This window comes from Callorhinus ursinus, unplaced genomic scaffold (genome assembly GCF_003265705.2).
Source record: "Callorhinus ursinus isolate GAN/ISIS: 27379988/994484 unplaced genomic scaffold, GSC_fseal_2.0 scaffold31, whole genome shotgun sequence".
Lineage (NCBI taxonomy): Eukaryota > Metazoa > Chordata > Mammalia > Carnivora > Otariidae > Callorhinus > Callorhinus ursinus.
Genome location: NW_027397093.1, coordinates 12,093,705 through 12,116,833, shown reverse-complemented (window position 1 = coordinate 12,116,833; position 23,129 = coordinate 12,093,705). Strand labels below are relative to the sequence as shown.

Genomic DNA, 23,129 nt, shown 5'->3' with positions numbered 1-23,129 from the left:
CATCTTCATCTGGCAAATTGTTCTCTTAATCTTTCACTACTTAGTGCAGATGCCACCTCTTCCATGTAGCCTTCTGAGACTACCCCATCCTAGGAGTGATTAATCTGTCTTCTCTGAGCCCTCACAGCCCTTTTATTTGTACCTCTATTATAGCATTCATCAAAATTCTGTATTATGGTTAGTTATGTACCGATCTATTTCACCCACCAGACTACTGAGTGTCCTGAATGCAGATGAGTAAATGCTGCAGATCATAAATCTTTGCATTCCTCCTAGTGCATAATATAGGAGAATTAATAAAAGACATAAACTTGTAATGTTAGAAAGGACCTTAAAGTTAATTTGGTACTACCTGCTCATTTTAGAGAGTCTCAACAAGACAAAGAAATTTACCCAAAGTCATAAGCTAGTCATGGCAAATATGGGACAGTAACTAAGATAATGAGCATTTTTCACAATATCATACTCAATTTTCCAACTGTTTATGCATAGTTACCTGTCCTTCTGGATTGTGGCTTAGAGAGGATTCAATTTCCAAAGGAGTATCTGAGCTCTGAGATTTTATACTAGGTGCTTGCTGAAAGAAAACGAACACACATCAAAAACTGAATTCTTACATGGTGTTCACAATGTTAGGAACAATGATCTTTATGTTGCAACAAAATGCAAACTAAACTGATGCAATTTGCCAGATAAGAAATCAGTGCAAGCCTCTGGAATGTAACAAAACTAGCAAAATCATCACCTTCTAAACAACCTACCAAATCCCCAGGCCTAAGCCTTCCATCCATATCCTTTTCTTTGACTGTTTTCTCTTCTTTCACGTTCTTAGAAACAACAGGTTTAGACAATGGAGAATTAATTCCTCCTATTTTATTATTCTGAATCAAATGATGGCCAGTATCCCGGAACAAGCTAAATAAACATTTGGTCTGAAAAGAAACAACAAAAAAATGCAATGAATCACAGGCAAATGAGACAGATTTGAAAGAAACATATTATTCTTTAACATCATTCAGTTTTCTAGATAATCTCAACATTGTAGAATCAGAGGGAGATAGGGGAAATGAAAAACTTTATTGATTGCCATACTTGTTGAACAGGTAAAACCGTCATAGAAAGTTAGCTGCCTACCCTATTATTTAAATTATTATGAGGTGGGACTCCTGGGTAGCTCAGACCGCTATGCATCTGCTTTCAGCTCAGGTCATGATCCCAGGGTCCTGGGAATGAGTCCCATGTTAGGCTCCTTGCTCAGTGGGGAGCCTGCTTCTCCCTCTGCCTGCCGCTTCCCCTGCTTGTGTGCTCTCTCTCTGACAAATAAATAAAATCTTAAATTATTATGAGGAAACCTTTCAACCTTGCCTGATTTTGGTGTTTCATAACTCTTATTCCCAGAAAGCTTTTAATCTTTGATACACAATTTCAGATTATTTCTGTATAAGAAATATTATCTAATTACTACTGGCTTATCAAGTATAATTGGAAAAATAAGGCAGGTTTAAAATTCAAACTAAAAACTTTGTATGAGAAAATTGAAACTTTAGGTAAATGACTGGGAAAAAAATCTCGTAACAATTTTTTAATTAAACAACATGGGTAAAATCTAAATACAATTTATGCTGAGTGAAAGAAGCCAGACCAAAAAACAAAGAGGGGGAAGAGTGGAGGGAGGTATGAGAGGATAATAGGGGAGACAAGAAAACTTTGGTGGGGGGCAGGTAATGGATATTTACATTATCTTGATTACAGTGATAGTTTCACTGATATACTATAAATAGTCACATATATGTCTTTGTATAAATGCAGGTTTTCAGTTCTCTTGGGTAAGTTCCTAAAAATGATTTTCTGGGTTAAGCTAAGTTAGTGTTTAACATAGATTTTCTGTATAGTTTTTCTACCAAGTATTGAGATCGAAATATTGAAATTTCTAAATGTTCCTCAGATTACCTATTTCTCCTTTCAGTTCTGTTGGATTTTGCTTCAAGTACTATGAGGTTCTGTTGTTAGGTATGTATACATTTATAAGGTATATATTTATTATATACAATACTTTGTAAATTCTATCTTCCTAATTAGTTGACTCTTTAATCATTCTGACATGCCATTCTATGTTAGTAATACTTCCTTGAAGTCTCTTTTGTCTGATATAAATATAGCCACTCTGCTGTTACATTTTCCATTTGCATGGTCTATCTTTTCCATCTTTTTACTACAATTTATGTGTATCTGAATCTAAGTGTGTTTTTACACAGAATTATATTGAATCTTGATTTTTAAAAATCTGGTCTTGTAATCTCTATCCTTTCATTGGGGTGTTTAATGCTACTTACATATAAAGTTATTGTTGAAGTATTTACATGTATGTTTGCCATTTTGCTATTTGCTTTCTATATCTTGTCTTTTTTGTTCCTCTCCTCTTCCTTTAAGTGCCTTCTTTTATGTTAAATATTTATGATGCTCCCATTTAATTCCTCTGTTTATATATATATATTTATTTATATACACATATGTATTTGTGTATGTATATGTACACGCACACATGATTTTCTTAGACATCCTAACTAATCACAATCTATATCACATTGATACTAACTTAATTCTGATATAATGTAGAAACTTTAGTGCACTGTAGTTCCATACTATCCTCCCTCCTTTATGCTATCATTATCACATAAATTAAATCTATATATGTTATAAACCCAATATAAGTAATGCTTTATATAATGTCTTTCAAAGAAATTAAGAGTAAAAGTGAAAAATATATTTCTAAAATCTTTTATATTAACTTAAATTTACCATTTTTAGTGCTTTTTGTTTCTTCTGGTGGATTCATGTTAGCAATTGGTGCTCTATCCTTTCCAGCTGAAGAACTTCCTTTAGTGTTTCTTCCAAGACAAGTTAGTTAGTAACAAATTCTTTCAATATTTTTTTATCCTGGGATGTCTTTATTTCGCCTTCATTTTTGATTGCTAGAGTTTTCTTTTTTAGTTTTTGATGTAGTGTTCCATGATTCATTGTTTGTTCATAACACCCAGTGCTCCATGCAGAATGTGCCCTCTTTAATATCCATCACCAGGCTAACCCATCCCCCTACCCTCCTCCCCTCTAGAACCCTCAGTTTGTTTTTCAGAGTCCATCATCTCTCATGGTTCGTCTCGCCCTCTGACTTACTCCCCTTCATTCTTCCTCTCCTGCTATCTTCTTCTTTTTCTTTTTTCTTAAAATATGTTGCATTATTTGTTTCAGAAGTACAGATCGTGATTCAACAGTCTTGCACAATTCACAGCGCTCATCGTAGCACATACCCTCCCCAATGTCTATCACCCAGCCACCCCATCCCTCCCACCCCCAACCACTCCAGCAACACTCAGTTTGTTTCCTGAGATTAAGAATTCCTCATATCAGTGAGGTCATATGATACACGTCTTTCTCTGATTGACTTATTTCACTCAGCATAACACCCTCCAGTTCCATCCACGTCGTTGCAAATGGCAAGATCTCATTCCTTTTGATGGCTGCATAATATTCCATTGTGTATATATACCACATCATCTTTATCCATTCATCTGTCGATGGACATCTTGGCTCTTTCCACAGTTTGGCTATTGTGGACATTGCTGCTATAAACATTGGGGTGCACGTACCCCTTTGGGTCCCTACATTTGTATCTTTGTGGTAAATACCCAGTAGTGCAATTGCTGGATCGAATGGTAGCTCTAATTTTAACTGTTTGAGGAACCTCCATACTGTTTTCCAGAGGGGTTGGATTGCTAGAGTTTTCATTCAGCACTTTGAATATATTATTCCATTGCATTCTGGATTCCATTGTTTCAGATGAAAAATCAGCTGTTAACTACATTGGTGCTCCCCTATAACCAATGAGTTGTTTTTCTCCTGTTGAATTCATGATTTTTCTCTTTGTCTTTTAACAGTTCACTACAATGTCCATATTGTAGATCTTTGTACGCTTATCCTACTGGGGATTCTCTGAACTTCTTGGATATGTAGATTAATGTATTCATCAAACATGGGACATTTCCTGGAGGGAGAGGAGCAAGATGGTGGAGGAGCAGAAGACCTAAATTTCCTCTGGCCCCAGGAATTCAGCTAGTTATCAAATCATTCTGAACACCTACAAACTAAACAGGGGTTTGAAGAAAAGAATAGTAGCAATTCTATGAACAGAAAAGTGACAACTTTCTGGAAGGTAGGACAGGTGGAGAAGTGAATCTCAGGTGATAATATGGGAATACAGACCCCAGGGGGGTGGGGGGGTGGGGGAGGGACCCTCCGTCAGCCGGCTACCGGCAAGTGATAGAACAGTGGAGCACAAAATTGGAACTTTTAGAAGTCTGCTCCACTGAGGGACGTCACTCCAGTGGCTAAGCAGGGGGTGGGGGGGTGGGTGTGGAACCCTCACTGGGACAGTGTGGTCTCAGGACCCTCGGGGTCACAGAAAGACCAGGGGTGCCTGAGTGTGGCAGAGCTCCCAGGTATTGGAACGGGGAAGCCGGCTGCAAAGATGGAGCCAAGGAGTGGGCTCGCAGCTCGGGGTTGCCATAAACCGTGATTCGTGGCACAGTCGGACCACTGCTCTTTGAGCAGGGACCCAACAGGTGGCAGAACCAGGGAGTCTTCCCTTCTTCCCCCGGGGAGGAGCGGTGCGGGAGCGCACCACAGGAATCTGCTGGGTTTGGAGACTACAAACGGGGTTGGGTGCCAGAGATAGAAACGTTTGGTCACAGGCCAGGTGAGCTCAGAGTGAGGCTGGAGACCAGGGAGACAGGAGTAACTGACTGCTTTTCTCTGGGGGCTCACTCAGGAGTGGGGCCCTGAGTTCTTGGCTTTTCTGGGGCCAGAGATTGGGAAGCCTCCATTTTCATTCTCCTCCTCCAAAGCTGTATGGAAAACTTTCAGGGAACAAAAGCTACCGAGAGCAAACCTGAGCAGATTACTTAGCCTGGCCCCTGACAAGGGCAGTGCAATTCCACCTGGGGCAAAGACATTTGAGAATCACTGCAACAGGCCCCTCCCCGAGAAGATCAGCAAGAACATCCAGCCAAGACCCAGTTACTGATTAATGAGAACTGTAAAACTCCAGTGCTAGGGGAATACAGCACATAGAATTCATGGCTTTTTTCCCATGATTATTTAGTCTTTCAAAGTTAATTTTTTTTTAATTTTTTTATTGTTATGTTAATCACCATATATTACATCATTAGTTTTTGGTGTTTCAAAGTTAATTTTTAAAATTTTCTTTATTTTTTCTTTTTCTATTTCTTTTTTTTTATTTTCTTCTTTCTTTTTTCAACCAACATCTTATCAATTCCTTTTTAAAATTTTTTAAAAAGATTTTATTTATTTGACAGAGAGAGAGACAGCATGAGAGGGAACACAAGCAGGGGGAGTGGGAGAGGGAGAAGCACGCTTCCCGCTGAGCAGGGAGTCTGATGTGGGACTCGATCCCAGGACCCTGGGATCATGACCTGAGCTGAATGCAGATGCTTAATGACCAAGCCATCCAGGTGCCCCTTAAAAAATCTTTTTTAGTTTTCATTTTTACAGTCAAATTCTATCCCTTCATTGTATTTAACCTTATTTTTATATATATATAAGTTTTTCTTTCTTTAAAATTTTGGGATACAGTTTCTTCTAACAGACGAAAATATACCCTAAATCCAGTGTATGGCTTTGTTCTAGTCTCCCAACTGATCACATTCTCTCTTTTTTTTTTTTAATTTTTCTTCTTTCTGTTTTCAACCAACTTATCTTATCAATTGCTTTTTTAAAATCTTTTTTATTTTTCATCTTTACAGTCATCCCATTCCATCCCTTCATCATATTTACCATTATTTTGGTATATATATATAAGTTTTTCTTTCTTTAAAATTTTGGGGGGCAGTTTCTTTTAACAGACAAAAAAAAAAAAACACTCAAAATCTAGTGTGTGGCTCTGTTCTATTCACCAGCCAGATCATATTCTTTTTTTTTCTTTCTTTCTTTTCCCCCTGGTTTTGGGTCTCTTCTGATGTGTTTAGTGTATATTTTTCTGGGGTCGTTGTTACCCTGTTAGCATTTTGTTCTCTCATTCATCTATTATTCTCTGGACAAAATGACAAGATGGAAAAACTCACCTCAAAAAAAAAAAAAAAAAAAGACCAAGAGGAAGTACCGACTGCCAGCAACCTAATCAATACGGACATTAAAAGATGTCGGAACTAGAGTTCAGAATGACGATTATAAAGATACTAGTTGGGCTTGAAAAAGCAAAGAAGCTACTAGAGAATAGCTTTCTGGAGAAATAAAAGAACTGAAATCTAACCAAGTCAAAATCAAAAGGCTATTAATGAGATGCAATCAAAAATGGAGGCTCTAACTGCTAAGATTAATGAGGCAGAAGAGAGAATTAGTGATCTAGAAGACCAAATGATGGAGAATAAAGAACTCAAATACATGGAGGCTAAAGAATGAATGGGTCAACCAGGAAATTAAAGAAGAATTCAAAAAATTCATGGAAACCAATGAAAATGAAAACACAACTGTTCAAAATCCTTGGGATGCTGCAAAGGCAGTCCTAAGAGGAAAGGATATAGCAATACAAGCCTTTCTCAAGAAACAAGAAAGGTCTCATATACACAACCTAACCCTATACCTAAAGGATCTGGAGAAAGAACAGCAAATAAAGCCTAAACCCAGCAGGAGAAGAGAAATAATAAAGATCAGAGCAGAAATCAATGAAATAGAAACCAAAAGAACAGTAGAACAGATCAACGAAACTAGGAGCTTGTTCTTTGAAAGAATTAATAAGATTGATAAACCCCTGGCCAGACTTAACAAAAAGAAAATAGAAAGGACCAAATAAACAAAATCATGAATGAAAGAGGAGAGATCACAACCAACACCAAGAAATACAAGCAATTATAAGACTATATTATGAGCAACTATAAGGCAGCAAATTAGACAATCTGGAAGAAATGGATGCATTCCTAGAGACATATAACTACAAAACTGAACCAGGAAGAAATAGAAAACCTGAACAGACCCATCACCAGTAAGGAAATTGAAGCAGTAATAAAAATCTCCCAACAAACAAGAGCCCAGGGCCAGATGGCTTCCCAAGGGAATTCTACCAAACCTTTATAGAATTAATACCTATTTTTCTGAAACTGTTCCAAAAAAATAGAAATGGAAGGAAACCTTCCAAACTCATTTTATAAGGCCAGCATTACCTTGATCCCAAAACCAGACAAAGACCCCACCAAAAAGGAGAATTACAGACCAATATCCCTGATGAACATGGATGCAAAAATTCTCACCAAAATACTAGCCAATAGGATCCAACAGTACATTAAAAGGATTATTCACCACAACCAAGTGGGATTTATTTCTGGGCTGCAAGGTTGGTTCAACATCCGCAAATCAATCAATGTGATACAATACATTAATAAAAGAAAGAACAAGAACCATATGATCCTCTCAATAGTTGCAGAAAAAGCATTTGACAAAGTACAGCATCCTTTCTTGATCAAAACTCTTCAGAGTATAGGGATGGAGGGTACATACCTCAATATCATAAAAGCCATCTATGAAAAACACACAGCGAATATTATTCTCAATGGGGAAAAATTGAGAGCTTTCCCCCTAAGGTCAGGAACACAGCATGGATGTCCACTATCACCACTGCTATTCAACATAGTATTAGAAGTCCTAGCCACAGCAATCAGACAACAAAAAGAAATAAAAATCATCCGAATCAGCAAAGAAGAAGTCAAACTCTCACTCTTTGCAGATGATATGATACTTCATGTGGAAAACCCAAAAGACTCCACCCCAAAACTGCTAGAACTCATCCAGGAATTCAGTAAAGTGACAGGATATAAAATCAATGCACAGAAATCAATGGCATTCCTATACACTAACAACAAGACAGAAGAAAGAGAAATTAAGGAGTCAATCCCATTTACAATTGCACCCAACACCATAAGATACCTAGGAATACATCTCACCAAAGAGACAAAGAATCTGTACTCAGAAAACTATAGAATATCATGAAAGAAATTGAGGAAGACACAAAGAAATGGAAAAACGTTCCATGCTCATGGATTGGAAGAACAAATATTGTGAAAATGTCAATGCTACCCAGAGCAATCTACACATTTAATGCAATCCCTATCAAAATACCATCAACTTTTTTCAAAGAAAGGGAACAAATAATCCTCAAATTTGTGTGGAACCAGAAAAGACCCCAAATAGCCAGAGGAATGTTGAAAAAGAAAAGCAAAGCTGGTGGCATCACAATTCCGGACTTCCAGCTCTATTACAAAGCTGTCATCATCAAGACAGTATGGTACTGGCACAAAAACAGACACATAGATCAATGGAACAGAATAGAGAGCCCAGAAATGGACCCTCAACTCTATGGTCAACTAATCTTTGACAAAGCAGGAAAGAACATCCAATGGAAAAAAGACAGTCTCTTCAACAAATGGTGGTGGGAAAATTGGACAGCCACATGCAGAAGAATGAAATTGGACCATTTCCTTACAGCACACAAAAAAAATAGACAGAAAATGGATGAAAGACCTAAATGTGAGACAGGAATCCATCAAAATCCTAAAGGAGAACACAGGCAGCAACCTCTTCGACCTCAGCCACAGCAACTTCTTCCTAGAAACATTGCCAAAGGCAAGGGAAGCAAGGGCAAAAATGAACTATTGGGACTTCATCAAGATAAAAAGCTTTTGCACAGCAAAGGAAACAGTCAACAAAACCAAGAGACAACCGACAGAATGGGAGAAGATATTTGCAAATGACATATCAGATAAAGGGCTAGTATCCAAAATCTATAAAGAAGTTATCAAACTCAACACCCAGAGAACCAACAATCCAATCAAGAAATGGGCAGAAGACATGAACAGACATTTCTGCAAAGAAGACATCCAAATGGCCAACAGACACATGAAAAAGTGCTCAACATCACTCAGCATCAGGGAAATACGAATCAAAACCTCACTGAGATACCACCTCACACCCATCAGAATGGCTAAAATTAACAAGTCAGGAAACAACAGATTTTGACAAGGATGCGGAGAAAGGGGAACCCTCCTACACTCTTGGTGGGAATGCAAGCTGGTGCAGCCACTCGGGAAAACAGTATGGAGGTTCCTCACAAAGTTGAAAATAGACCTACCCTATGACCAAGCAATTGTGCTACTGGGTATTTACCCCAAACATACAAATGTAGTGATCTGAAGGGGCACCTGCACCCCAATGTTTATGGCAGCACTGTCCACAATAGCCAAACTATGGAAAGAGCCTAGATGTCCATTAACAGATGAATGGATAAAGAAGATGTGGTATATATATATATATATATACAATGGAATATTATGCACCATCAAAAAAAAAAAGAAATCTTGCCATTTGCAATGACGTGGATGGAACTAGAGGGTATTATGCTAAGTGAAATAAGTCAATCAGAGAAAGACAATTATCATATGATCTCACTGATATGAGGAATTTGAGAAACAAGACAGAGGATCATAAGGGAAGGGAGGGGAAAATGAAACAAGACGAAACCAGAGAGGGAGACAAACCATCAGAGACTCTTAATCTCAGGAAGCAAACTGAGGGTTGCTGGAGTGGTGGGGGGTGGGAGGGATAGGGTGGCTGGGTGATGGACACTAGAGAGGGTATGTGCTATGGTGAGTGCTGTGAATTGTGTAAGACTGATGAATCACAGACCTGTACCCCAGAAAAAAATAATACATTGTATGTTAATAAAAAAAATGGGTCATTTCCAGACATTATTTCTTCATGTATCATTTCTGTCTCTTACTCTCTTTCTTCTCTCCTGGGACTCTGATTACAATTATGTTGGTTGCTCTCCACAAGATATCCATTTCAACCAACAACATCACTGGGCATAGGTCCTCAACCCACTGCTCCAAATTGTGTGAAGCTTCTATGGCAGCAGAATCACTGCACTGATTAAGCCAAAGGAGTGGAATAGGGAAGAGCTTAGGTAAGTTTTAGAAGCACCCCTAAGCAAGAATTCCACAAACTTCATAGTTTTTCATGCATTAATACTTCTCATTTTGTTGATGCCTTTGCTCAATTTCCAGAGTGCTGAAATGATTTTTTGTCAATTTGTCCAGCTTTATAGTTGCTTTTGGGGGTGAGTGGATAGAAAATTTGACAAGTTCCTCACTCAGACATAGACAAAAAGATTTCCTCTCTAATATTTTCCATATATATTTTAAATTATGATTATATATTTTTAAAAAGTTGTGATCACATTGAATATAATTTTATATCCTGATTTTTTATTTAATAGACTATCACATACATCCTCTCATGTTTTTAAATTTTTCATAAGGATAATTTTTAATATATGCACAATATTCTCCAACCATATGGATATACTAAAAGTAATAGATAAAGATGTCTGTGTGTCAACTATACCCCTAGTGCTTTACATATCTTACCTCATTTAATATGTAAAACAACTCTAGGAAATGAGCATTGTCTTAATTTTACTGACAAGCAAACTGAAGTTGAGAGAAACTTAGTCACTTGCCTGAAGTCACCCAGCTAGTGAATGGCAGTTCCAGAATTCAAACTAGAGGCTGACTGACATCAAGGCCTATAACCTTTCAATTATGATATACTGTTTCCCTCGGGTTCCTAAGAATATCTTCATGTAGTAAAATCTGGATACAATTCTACCTTTTCCCTTGAAATAGATTCCTAGAAGTAGGAATACTATGGGAAAAGATTTAAGTATTCTAAGCTTCTTAATACATACTGACAATTTTTTTTTTTTTTTGCAGTTTGTACTAATTTACACTTCTAGCAGTGAATGAGAGCTGTTGTTTTACTACACCTTTGCCACCAGTGGGCATTATCATATATTTTTTAAAGGTTTTATTTATTTATTTGACAGAGAGAGACACAGCGAGAGAGGGAACACAAGTGGGTGGAGTGGGAGTGGGAGAGGGAGAAGCAGGCTCCCCTCTGAGCAGGGAGCCCGATGCGTGGCTCAATCCCAGGACCCCGGGATCGTGACCTGAGCCGAAGGCAGATGCTTAAGGACTGAGCCACCCAGGCACCCCCATTATCATATTTTAAAGAATTGTCTAATTTTACAGGTAAAATGATATTTTATTATTTTAATTTGCAATTTTTTGATTATAGATAAGGCCAAATATTTCTTCTTTTATTTATTCGCCATTGGCATTTCTTCTTTTTGATCTATTTCATGTACTTTGCCCTTTAAAAAAAATTGGTGTGTTTTTCTTATTAGTTTGATAAAGTGCTTTATGTTTTAGGAATAATAGTCATCTTTCAGATATGTATCCAAATATTCCCCCCAGTTTTTCGGTTACATTGTAATTTTATTTATGATGGCTCCTTCTACATATAGAAGCTATTCACTTTTTGGTAATCTAAATCTTTTATATTTTTCATTGCTTTCAAGCCTAGGAAGCCTTCCCGGAATTTGTATCTTTTAATTAATAGCCACTTCAACTTTTATATGCTTCACATTTAACTATTTTAATAAACTCTTTTGGAATTTATTTTGATCTATACTATGTAACATTTTGGCATTCTTTTTGTCCATTTAACTATCTATAAAACATTAACAATTTAATGGACACAAATTTATCATTTTTATTTATAATAATATACTAAACCTTTATTATTAGACATTTAAACTTGTTTTTAGTTTTTACTATTATAGATCCCAAAAAGTTTTTATGAATATGGAGTTTTTGATCCTATCAAATTATTTCCTTAAGATACATCCTTATAAGTGTGATTTTTTATTAAAGGATACTTATATAGAAAGAACTTACTACTCAGTTGGTTTGTAAATAGATGATAGGTCTTTCATGACTCTATTATTGAAAAATAGCTGTCTTAATAATGATGAAAGAGTAATTTTTTTTATTATTGTTATGTTTTATAGACTCACTTTCTCCTAAGAAACAACATGGTAAAACTGACTTTTTGCTTGGGGGAAATATATATATTTCTCTATTTATATGTAGACATATAGATAGGTAAAAAGATAGATGATTTTAACATTTTAACACCTGAAAATGGAAAGAGCCATATTGTAGCTCATTAATCAGCTCATGGATTTAAGTTTTTACATACTTAACACAATAGACTTCTTTCATTTCCTAAAGATTGTGTATCTGACTTTATTGAGTAAAATTGAAATATAATAAACTACATATTTAAAGTATACAATTTGATTAATTTTGACACATGTATACACATGTGAAACCATTACCACAGTCAAGATAACCAACATTTCCCTCAGCCCTAATACTTTCCTCACATTCTTTTATAATCCATCCTTTGCTCTATTCCTGTTCACAAGCAGCCACTGGTCTGCTTTATGTCACTACAGACTATTTTCCTAGAATTCTATTTAATGGAATCATACATTATGTACTCTCTTTTATCTGGCTTCTTTCATTTAGCATAATGCATTTGAGATTCATACATGTTGCATGTATCAATAGTTCATTCTTTTTTTACTACTGAGTAGTATTTCATTACATAGATATACAACAAAATTTGTTTTTCTGTTCACCTGTTGATGGAGGTTTAGGTTGTTTCCAGTTTTTTACTTTTCATTATCCTCAAGTTTTTAAGGTTCAATGACAGAATGACTGCAAGGTGCTATATTTAACTATCCTAGTATACCAACTGGTTCCAAATTTCAATTGCAAAGATGTATATGCTAAAGATGTAAATAAACACATACATAAAGAATAAATTAGGATAATACCTTCTATATAATTTTTTCTTACCTTTTCATAGACTGTCCTGTCTAGGTAAGGATAAACATGAAAAGCTCCCCGAATTCTCTTCACACCTGGATACAGCAATGGGACCATATTAACATAAGCCACACCATGAAATGAAAGCTGACTTTCATCATCAGCCTAAAGGATTAAAACCAGAGAGCTGTTAGTGCTATAGAGCAATGTAGCATAAGGTACGGAGCTCTGACTTAGTCATTCAAAGACCTGGCTTTAGGAACTAGCTATGCTACTTAACTTTGGCTTTGGGTCAGTTACATAGATATTTTGGATCTACATTTCTTTATATTCAAAATGGGTTTAATAATACCATGATCACTTAAATAATGCATATAAACAGTGTTAATGAATAGTAAAGACAGTAGTTAGATCAACACACACTCAAATTAATTGATAATATATGTATTCAACCAAAAAGTCAATTTCACCATGTAGATCTAAGGAAAAAGTGAAGTTTTGTAAAACAAAAAACAAAACAAAAAAACAATGGAAAGGAATCAGAAGCTGTGACTCTTAGCTTTAATTTACAGATTTTTATGAATGAAAGGGACCTTACAAATCCTCCAGACCAGTGATGACAAATAGAGTTTAACTTATGCCTAAATTTTAATAAATTGGTGGATTTGTTTCAGAGTACTATATTGAGAAAGATTCTGTATCCTTACCTGAGTTCAGAAAGAAAGAATGTTTTGATTAATCAGTAATATCTGCCATGGATGACAAGAATGAATGATAGTCTCCCATCATGTATTTGCCATCTCTAATTTCATCTGAACTCCCGTTACAAAGATGAGTAACATGTTAATTAATATAAGAACATAATTTTTAATGGATGTATGGTCTGCCATAGAAAACTTTAATAGGGAAAAATCAATTTAGCAAAAGAAAATACATTTAATCCCCACAAGATTAAAAATAATCTTTTTATTTTACATATAATAATTAGAAATTAGATTAGAAAGTCCTATGTTCATGTAATAATATTGTGTTGTTAAGGAAAGTTAGCCAATGTACATTATATATTACAAAGGGAGAAGTGATTACTAGTAGTAGTATTTTTATTATGCAAAAGACTCTATTTTAAAAGTCAATAAAATAATTTAGGTACTTGTTAAGTATCTGTGGTATACCATGAATCATGCTAGGTGCTGTGGAGGATACAAAGCAGTCTATGACAGGATTCCTACCCTCAACGAATTTATGAACAAGCAGAAAAGACCAGACATGCACAAATAAAATAATAGAGAACATGTTCTAAGCTCACAAAACTAGATCTTTTCAGAATAATGTACATCAATGAATTCTATTACTCTAATTAGCAGGCTAAAACATTCTAAGTAGGATGTCTAAAAGAAATTCAGGAAAATGCATTAGGTTGAACCATATCGCCAATATTTAACTACTGTGTCCTATAAAGATGGCTATTTTGTGTGGTTTTATGACGGTAAAACTATAATAAAGAGCTAAAGGGAAATAGGATATCTGGGAATAAAGTCTAAATGATTTTTAGTGGACAATGGGGAGCTAGGGTGACCAGTTATCCTGATTTGTCAGGGACAGGAGAGTTTCCTGGGAGGTGAGATTTTCAGTGCTAACACCAGAAAACTACTTGGCAAATCAGGTTAAGTTGGTCACTCTAGAGAGCAGCCACATCAGTTCACACACTCCGATGGTATCAGAATTAGAAGCAGAATAAAAGGTTGGGTCTAGGGACGCCTGGGTAGCTCGGTCGTTAAGCGTCTTCCTTTGGCTCAGGTCACGATCCCAGGGTCCTGGGATTGAGCGCCACATCGGGCTCCCTGCTCTGCAGGAAGCCTGCTTCTCCCTCTCCTGCTACCCCTGCTTGTGTTCCCTCTCTTGCTGTGTCTCTCTCTGTCAAATAAATAAATAAAATCTTTAAAAAAAATAAAAAAAAAAAGGTTGGGTCTAACCAGACATTTCTTATTAAGCAAACAAATTAACCTTATCAAATTTTGCAGCTTTCCCTTTGGGTGCAGTAGCCAGAGGAACTCTTGTGATCTCTACAGGCCAAAATCGACAATCAGCAATTCGCTTCTGAAAACTGCAAATCAAAAATCAGTCCATTAACATTATATACAAAAATGAGGTTAGTGTAATTTAAAAGGAAGTATTCCTCTCCTTTAAAAAGTAATGGAGGGGTGCCTGGGTGGTGAAGTCAGCTAGGCAACCAACTCTCGGTTTTGGCTCAGGTCCTGATCTTGGGCTTCTGGGATGGATCCCTGCACGAACGAGCCCCGCATGGGGCTCAGGGCTCAGTGTGGATCCTGCTTGGGAGACTCTCTCTTCTGCCGCTCCCTCTGCCCCTACCCCCCCACCCCCACACTCTCTTTCTCTCCCTCTCTCTCAAAATGAATAACTCCTTTAAAAAGTAACGGAATAGGCACACATATATAAATATTTTTATTAGGTAGGTGGGTTTTTTAAACCTTTCCAAATTTATAAATTCCAAAAGAATTCTACTATACTGCTAGCAGAGGCAAACTATACTTTATTTTTTTTTGGCAATATGAAGCAAAAGCCTTAAAATTGTCATAATCTTTGACCCAGAAATTCCACTTCTAGTGATTTATTCTAAAGAAATAATCACACAAGTATGCAAATAGTATAAAATATATTTATTTCTCCTGTGGAAATAAAGTAGGACTTACAGTGTCAGCTCTGACATGTAACGTGTTTAGAAGTTGTTGCTCCTGATCTTAGAACAACAACAACAACAACAAAAACCTGGTCAAACTGAAAAATCAATGACCTTTCTTAGATCCATCTAAGAATTAAGTTCGTGGGGCCAATCACCACCCTGAAATTTGGAGATACACGCAAGTATAGAGAATCACGGCTGAGATCAGCTTACAGGTAGGAAAAAGTAACAGAGCTAGTAACTGGTGGAAACACTTTAATGGTAATTTTGACCAATTGCTGGAGGCTGGATTAGCCGAAGTTATAGACTCCTGGAAGCCCAGTCTTACGAGAGCCCCACAGTTTTTTGGTTTTAAAGCAAGGGGCCCCATCCAATATTCATGGTGAAGATATGAGAAAAATCCTCTTAGGCAGAAAGAAGGGAAAAGTAACCATTTTGAAACATGCCTGCAGTGTTATCCATAACAAAAGCCTACTCTTGGGGCACCTGGGTGGCTCAGATGTTAAGTGTCTGCCTTGAGCTCGGGTCATGATCCCAGGGTCCTGGGATCGAGCCCCCCATTGGGCTCCTGGCTCAGCAGGAGCTTCTCCCTCTCCCTCTCCCTCTGTCCCTCCCCCTGCTCATGCTCTCTCTCTCTCTCTCTGTATCTCTGTGTCTCAAATGAATAAAAAAAATCTTAAAAGAAAAAGTACTAAAAAAAAGCCTACTCTTTAAGGGAAACTACTTTACCAGAGCCTTATCTGACCCAGGGGAAGGGCAATTAGACTACTCCAGCTCTGTCTAGCCTTCCTGTCTCACATAATAAGTAAAAAATGTTGTTAAACACTTCTGAAGGTCACAGCCCAGGGAGTCAATCCATTAAAATACTGAGATTTAACCGAAGGATTATAAAACACTTCCCCTTCCCAACACCTTCCCACCATAACAACAGGGTTCCAGTACAGTAACGTGGATTATAACAGAGAGACTGCAAAACATAGACCCTACCTAAGAAAAGTTCTTAGGCAAACCCAAACACAACAGGGGAAGAGCAAAAGAGGAAACTGAAGCCTCTAGCACCTACATATATAGCAAACATTAAACACAGCCCAGCTCCTAGCCAGATTAACAGAAAACTTCACACTAAAAACCCTAATTACCTCACTTCTTATTACCCAATACATAATGTCCAACTTTCAAAAAAAATTACAAGGAATAGTAAAAGGCAAGAAAAAAATACAAAAGAGACACAACATAAGAACTAGACTCAGATATGACACATTTTGAAATGATCATATAGGGAATTTAAAATAACTATGATTAATATGTTAAGAACTCTAATGGAAAAAGCAGACAACCTGCAGATAATGTAATAGGGAGATGGAAATGTAAAGAAAGAGATGAAGTTTTTCTTATTTTTAACTGATCAAATAGATAACTGTTCAAAGTAATAATAGCAATAATGTATCCTTAACGAAATATCAGCAAGTCAAAGCCAAGAATGTGTATTTATATTATACACCACGGTCATGTGGAGAACCAGAAGTACATGGGAATTTTCTGAAATATCTGCTCAATTTTTCTGTAATTCTAACATTGTTCTTAAAAATAGTCTAGCCTGGTGGTGGGTATTAAGGAGGGCACGAATTGCAATGAGCACTGGGTGTTATACGCAAATAATGAATCATGCAACAATTCAAATTATACATATATTAATGTGTTATACAATATAGTATACATATATTGATAATCCTCTGTTTTGCGTCCTCTTCCTAACCCCCAGGTAACAGAGACTGGTAGTTACCCAAACAATACCAAGTGCCCTGTTCTTCTTTAGCATCTAACTCCTGATTTAGTCTGAGTAACAATGTGTCTAACAAAAATATAATTCCCAGCTTCTTGTGCATCTAGAGATGGCTATTGAGATATAAACTGAGGTTGCAGATTCTAGGAAGGCTTTATAAGGGGGGCTAAGACAGCCAGCATGTGTCCTTTTTTATCCATAAACACTGCCCTCTCTTACAACTTTCTGTGAGGAATGTGAACGTGCAGGATGGAGTTCCAACAGCCATCTTGAACCATGAGACAAACTTGTGGATAGAAGGCACATGTTAAAAAAGGTAGAGCAAAAAGAAAGATGGAGCCTGGATACCTGATAACACTGGAGCTACCATACATAGCCTCTCTGGACTTGTTTTATATGAAAAGAAATCAGAATCTACCTTGGTTAAGCCACCATCACTAAAAGACTCTGTTATTAGCAAATATGGTGAAAGAGATTCTCAGATCACCTTAACTCAAATATAGATAAAGTTAACAAAAGTAGTATTTCTTCCCACCTATAGTCTTTGGTGGTTAGACATAGTCCCTTCCTCTTCCTACCTGACCACTGCAGGAGGATCAAGGTAGCAGCGACTTTCCAAGTCCCAAATAATCCTTTTCTTTATGCACTCTGCTTGGTTCCTAAATTCCCTGTCCTGTAAAATAATAAGAAACTTCTGTTTTCTCAATGTACTGTTGCTTCATCCTGCTCATTCTGTGGGGCATTCTTTTAATGGATTTGATCACAACACTTTTACTACTACTATTACTATGACTACTACTGTAACTACTACCACAGCTTAAATTTTAGGGTGCTTCACTATTAATAAAATACATAATATAAATTATTTTTATTCTTACATCAATCCAGTACTAAGTTCCAAATATTCACTCATATAACCTCAATCATCTGGTTCTCAACCCTGGATGCATATTAGAATTATCTGAGCTTTTATTTACTTTATTTAGTTTTAAAGATTTTATTTACTTATTTGTCAGAGAGAGAGAGAGAGAGCAAGCACAAGCAGGGGGAGAGGCAGGCAGAGGGAGAAGCAGGCTTTCCACTGAGCAGGGAGCCTGATGCGGGACACAATCCCAGGATCCTGGGATCATGACCTGAGCTGAAGGCAGATGCTTAACTGATTGAGCCACTCAGGTGTCCCTATCTGGGAGCTTTTAAAAAAATCACTACCTGGTGCTTTGATTTTTTTTAACAAAATAAGCTCAAAAACAACAACATTCTTTGAATGATTTTTAAAGCAAGTTAGATTTTATTTTTAAATGAGGTTTTTGGGTATGTACATGTGAGAAATATTGTAATGACGCATACTGTTTTCAGCCACAAAATTAGGTAAGGATGAAACATTCCAGAGACCTGCTTTCAAAATGCTCTTTCCTTAGCACCAGATTCTGTCAAAAACCAGTTTCTCAACTTGTTAAAACATCACCTCAACCTTAAATGGACACGTTAAATGGGCTAGTTTCTTCAAAAATGTCTGCTGGGTCACCAGAGGGAAAACAAATCATCAAAATTTGGAATGCTTATCTTTCTGCATGAGCAAAGAAATGTATTTCATTTAAAAAAAAAATCACTACCTGGACAGTGATACTTTGAAAGTAAATTCTTATGTAATTGATCTCAGTTAGGGCTTGGCCATTGTTATTGTTTTAAAAGCTTTCCAGGTGATTCAAATGAGCAACCAGGCTTGAGAACAATGACCTAAACTAAAAAATATATATAATGAATTACTATTCAGCCATCAAAAAGAATGAAATCTTGCCATATGCAATGATTTGGATGGAGTTACAGTGTATTATGCTAAGTGAAATAGGTCAGAAAAAGCAAATACCATATGACTTCACTCAAATGTGGAATTTAAGAAATAAAACAGATGAACATATGGGAAAAGAAAAAAAAGAGAGGGGAGTAAAATATAAGGGACTCTTAACTACAGAGAACAAACTGAGGGTTGCTGGAGGGGAGGAGGGCAGGGGATGGGCTAGATGGGTGATGGGTATTAAGGAGGACTCTTGTGATGAGCACGGGGTGTTGTATGTAAGTGATGAAACTAAACTAAATTCTACTCCTGAAACTAATATTACACTGTATGTTAACTAACTAGAATTTAAATGAAAACTTGAAACAGGAAAAAAAAAACAAAATGTAATATAAAATCCAAATATGTAAAATAAAATACCTGATCTAAACAAAAATATAAATCAAAGAACAGGATGCATTTTCACTAATCACAATGATGAGAGAAGACACCGCACAATCTCTTCCAAATATTGCCTGACTTATTTCAACTATTTCGTCAGATACTTAACATAATCCAACCACTTTCATTCTAGAAACTATTTTTTTGAATGTTTCCGCTAATAATTATTAACTCATTCAAGAAACATTTGCAAGTGTGCTTGCAGCATTTTCTCTGCTCTTGACAAGTATAGGATGTAGAAAGAAAGAACGAGAGAAGAAATGAAGAATGAGGGAAGGAAGGAAGGAGGAAAGAGAAAAGGAAGGAGGAAGAGAGGAATAAAAAGGAAAGGACAATTCCAACAACCTGAACGTCCACCAGCAGGAGACTGGTCAAGTGATTTAAGTGTGTCCATATGCAGTGTCATGTCATACAGCAAGTGCAGAGAAAGAAAAAGAGTAAGAACGTTCTCTAGGTAGCAGTGCGGAAAAATCACCAAAGTACACTAAAAAGCAAGTTGTAAAACAGTGAGTATGCCACCCTTTCAGTAAAAACACAAACAAACAACCAATAGGGAAAGAATACATGTATGTATATATGTGTGTATATAAAGCAAAACTGACATTTTCCCCTGCTTTCAATATGATTAAGCACTTTATTTACTCAGTTAAAAATAATCATTTAAAAATAAAATAAACAATAAACACTTTACACACTGAGATAAAAAAAATAGTGTCTTCCTATGGGTTCTAGTCTGAAAATAACAGGATTTTTGAATACTTCCTATAAATCTAACCTTCCTAAAGGAAAACAGTTTTATCCCTGACTTTTGCTATGCTAATGTCTCTGAGTCAGTCCTTCTGAAATCTTACTCCTTTGCATTCTTTGCAAGGAAACTTCACTCTTCCAAATATTTTTGTTTGTGAGTCTTCCTTTTTTCCTTTGAGTATATATATTTGCTTTTATATGCATGACCTATGACCATATTATTACCTACTCAAAAATAGATAAATCTGTGGCACCCGGGTGGCTCAGCTGGTTAAGCGTCTGCCTTTGGTCATGATCCCAGTGTCCTGGGATCCAGCCCAGAGTAGGGCTCCCTGCTCAGTGGGGAGTCTGGTTCTCCCTCTCCCTCTGCTCCTCCCCCCGCCCCGCTCGTGCTCTCCCTCCCTCTCTCTCTATCAAATAAATAAAATATTTTAAAAATGAATAAATAAATAAATTTAAATAAAGAGTAAATTTGAATTTAATAAATTATTTTGTTTGTTGAACTTAAGAAGTCAGGAGACATTTTCATCAGAATTAGATAATTATTTTATTTTAACAAGTAACAAATATATAGAAATATATTTTATATATTATATATAATACATTAATATTAATTACATTATGTTAATAAATATATAGTATAAATATAAAAACATTTAAAAAGTGTTTTAGCATCTGTCTATGCATTTAGTTTATCACCAAAAAACTTCATAATTCTCTCACCTCGGGGTGGTTGAGTTCTCCTTCTTCTTCCTCATAGGGCCCACCAATGATGAAAGCATCAGGAATGTTATTAGCTCCTGGAGCCATTATGTTGGCAATTGGCCATTTTTTGGGCCTGGGAACCGGTTCTCTTTCCCCTCCAAGCTTTAGAGTTCCATTCTTGAACAAAATGGGATAGTCTTTCTACAGAATATCATACATCAGGAAATTTTGTAAAAGACTTCAAAATGAACAAAAAAGATTACTGAAGTATCTTCAATGTAATGTTGGGTGTTGTCTAACAGACCTTTCTTTCTGTGATTATCTGATTCTACAGAGGAGCCTGTGCCCTTCATTGTCTTTGTGCTATTTTATAATTTTTAATTGATAATAATGCAAAATATTCTTGTCCATAGATATGCAAATATATTTTGTTCAGTGGAGATATAACTGATTATTGCCATGTGGCTGATGATGAGTTTAGAATTATTGGCAAATTCATTTCAACATTCCTGATTGCTTATATATGGGTTATTTCTTCAGATTCTCCTTTGAACCCTTTTTGGTTTAAATCCTTTTTGTTATTTTATATCTATATGAGAGTTATGATATACCTTTTTAAAAATTACCTTTTTAAAAACAAACTTAAATCTGCAAAGGGCTAACAATATAGGCACTTTCCTACTTATAATTTATCTAAAATATACTTGCAATAGAAAATTGAAAAGATATAAATAGGCAAATTATAGAAAGGGAAATTAGATAATCCACCATTTAAATAACAACGTGTTGGATATCCTTAATAATTGCAATGAACATTAAAACAATGAGATATATTTTTAAACCACAGACTGGCAAAATCTGTCCGAAAATAACAAGCATTAGCAATATTGTGAAGGGAATGGTATTCTTATACATAGTTGATGGAAATATAAATTGGTATAACTATGGAAAGCCATTTTGCAGTCTCCAGTAAATTTAAAATTGTCATACCCTATAATTCAACAATTCTAGTTGTTTGGGTTAGCTAAAAAACTTTTGTGAAGGAGAGGCATTTCTGGAATGGCAGAGTAAAGACCGCTGAAAAGCTGCTCCTCCATAAAAACAAGAATAGTGGCAAAAATTGTCAAAATAAAGGATGCCAAGACCACTCAATGGAGAAAGGACAGTCTTTTCTTTCTTTCTTTTTTTTAAGATTTTATTTATTGATTTGACAGAGAAAGAAAGAGAGAGAAAGCACAAGCAGGTGGAGTGGCGGGCAGAGGAAGAGGGAGAAGCAGGCTCCCCACTGAGCAAGGAGCCCAATGTGGGGCTCAATCCCAGGATGCTGGGATCATGACCTGAGCCGAAGGCAGACACTTAACCAACTGAGCCACCCAGGCACCCTGGACAATCTTTTCAATAAATGATGCAGACAACTAATTATCCACATGCAAAAAAATCAAGCTGTACCCTTACCTTAAACCACATACAAAAATTAACTCAAAATGAATCAAAGGCCTAAACATAAGAACTAATATTACAAAACTCTTAGAAGAAAACTCAGGGGGAAAACTTCATGGCATTGAATTAAGCAATGATTTCTTGGTTATGACACCAAGGACACAGACACAAAAGAAAGAAATAGATAAATTGGACTTCATTAAAATTAAAAAATTTTGTGCAGCAAAATATACTAACAACAAAGTAAAAAATGGGAGAAAATATTTGCAAATCACATATCTGATAAGGGATTAATAGCTAGAATCTATAAAGTACTCTTAAAACTCAACAACAAAAAACAACCTGATTCAAAAATGGGCAAAGAACTTGAATAAACATTTCCCTAAAAGAAAATATACAAATGGGGACACCTGGGTGGCTCAGTCGTTAAGCGTCTGCCTTTGGCTCAGGTCATGATCCCAGGGTTCTGGGATTGAGCCCCACATCGGGGTCCCTGCTCCGCAGAAAGCCTGCTTCTCCCTCTCCCACTCCCCCTGCTTGTGTTCCCTCTCTTGCTGTGTCTCTCTCTGTCAAATAAATAAAATCTTAAAAAAAAAAATATATATATATATATACACAAATGGCAATATAAGCATGGAAAAGATGTTCAACGTCATCAGTCATTAGGGAAATACAACTCTAAAACACAAGAAAATGCCACTTCACACCTATTAGAAT

The 23,129-nt window shown here is 36.3% G+C and overlaps 1 protein-coding gene across 6 annotated transcripts in view; it reads right to left on the bottom strand.

Annotated features, from left to right (window-relative positions):
* Positions 1–23,129, bottom strand: part of CFAP70 (cilia and flagella associated protein 70) — a 105,485-nt gene that overhangs the window by 43,261 nt on the left and 39,095 nt on the right. For all 6 annotated transcript variants that reach the window (XM_025850570.2, XM_073878827.1, XM_073878830.1 and 3 more), the window contains 6 exons: positions 20,991–21,173; positions 17,863–17,957; positions 14,805–14,904; positions 12,831–12,965; positions 762–932; positions 497–577 (listed from right to left, as the gene is read on the bottom strand). In XM_025850570.2, the coding sequence (XP_025706355.2) occupies positions 497–577; positions 762–932; positions 12,831–12,965; positions 14,805–14,904; positions 17,863–17,957; positions 20,991–21,173 (765 nt within the window). The remainder of the gene's footprint in view (positions 1–496; positions 578–761; positions 933–12,830; positions 12,966–14,804; positions 14,905–17,862; positions 17,958–20,990; positions 21,174–23,129) is intronic.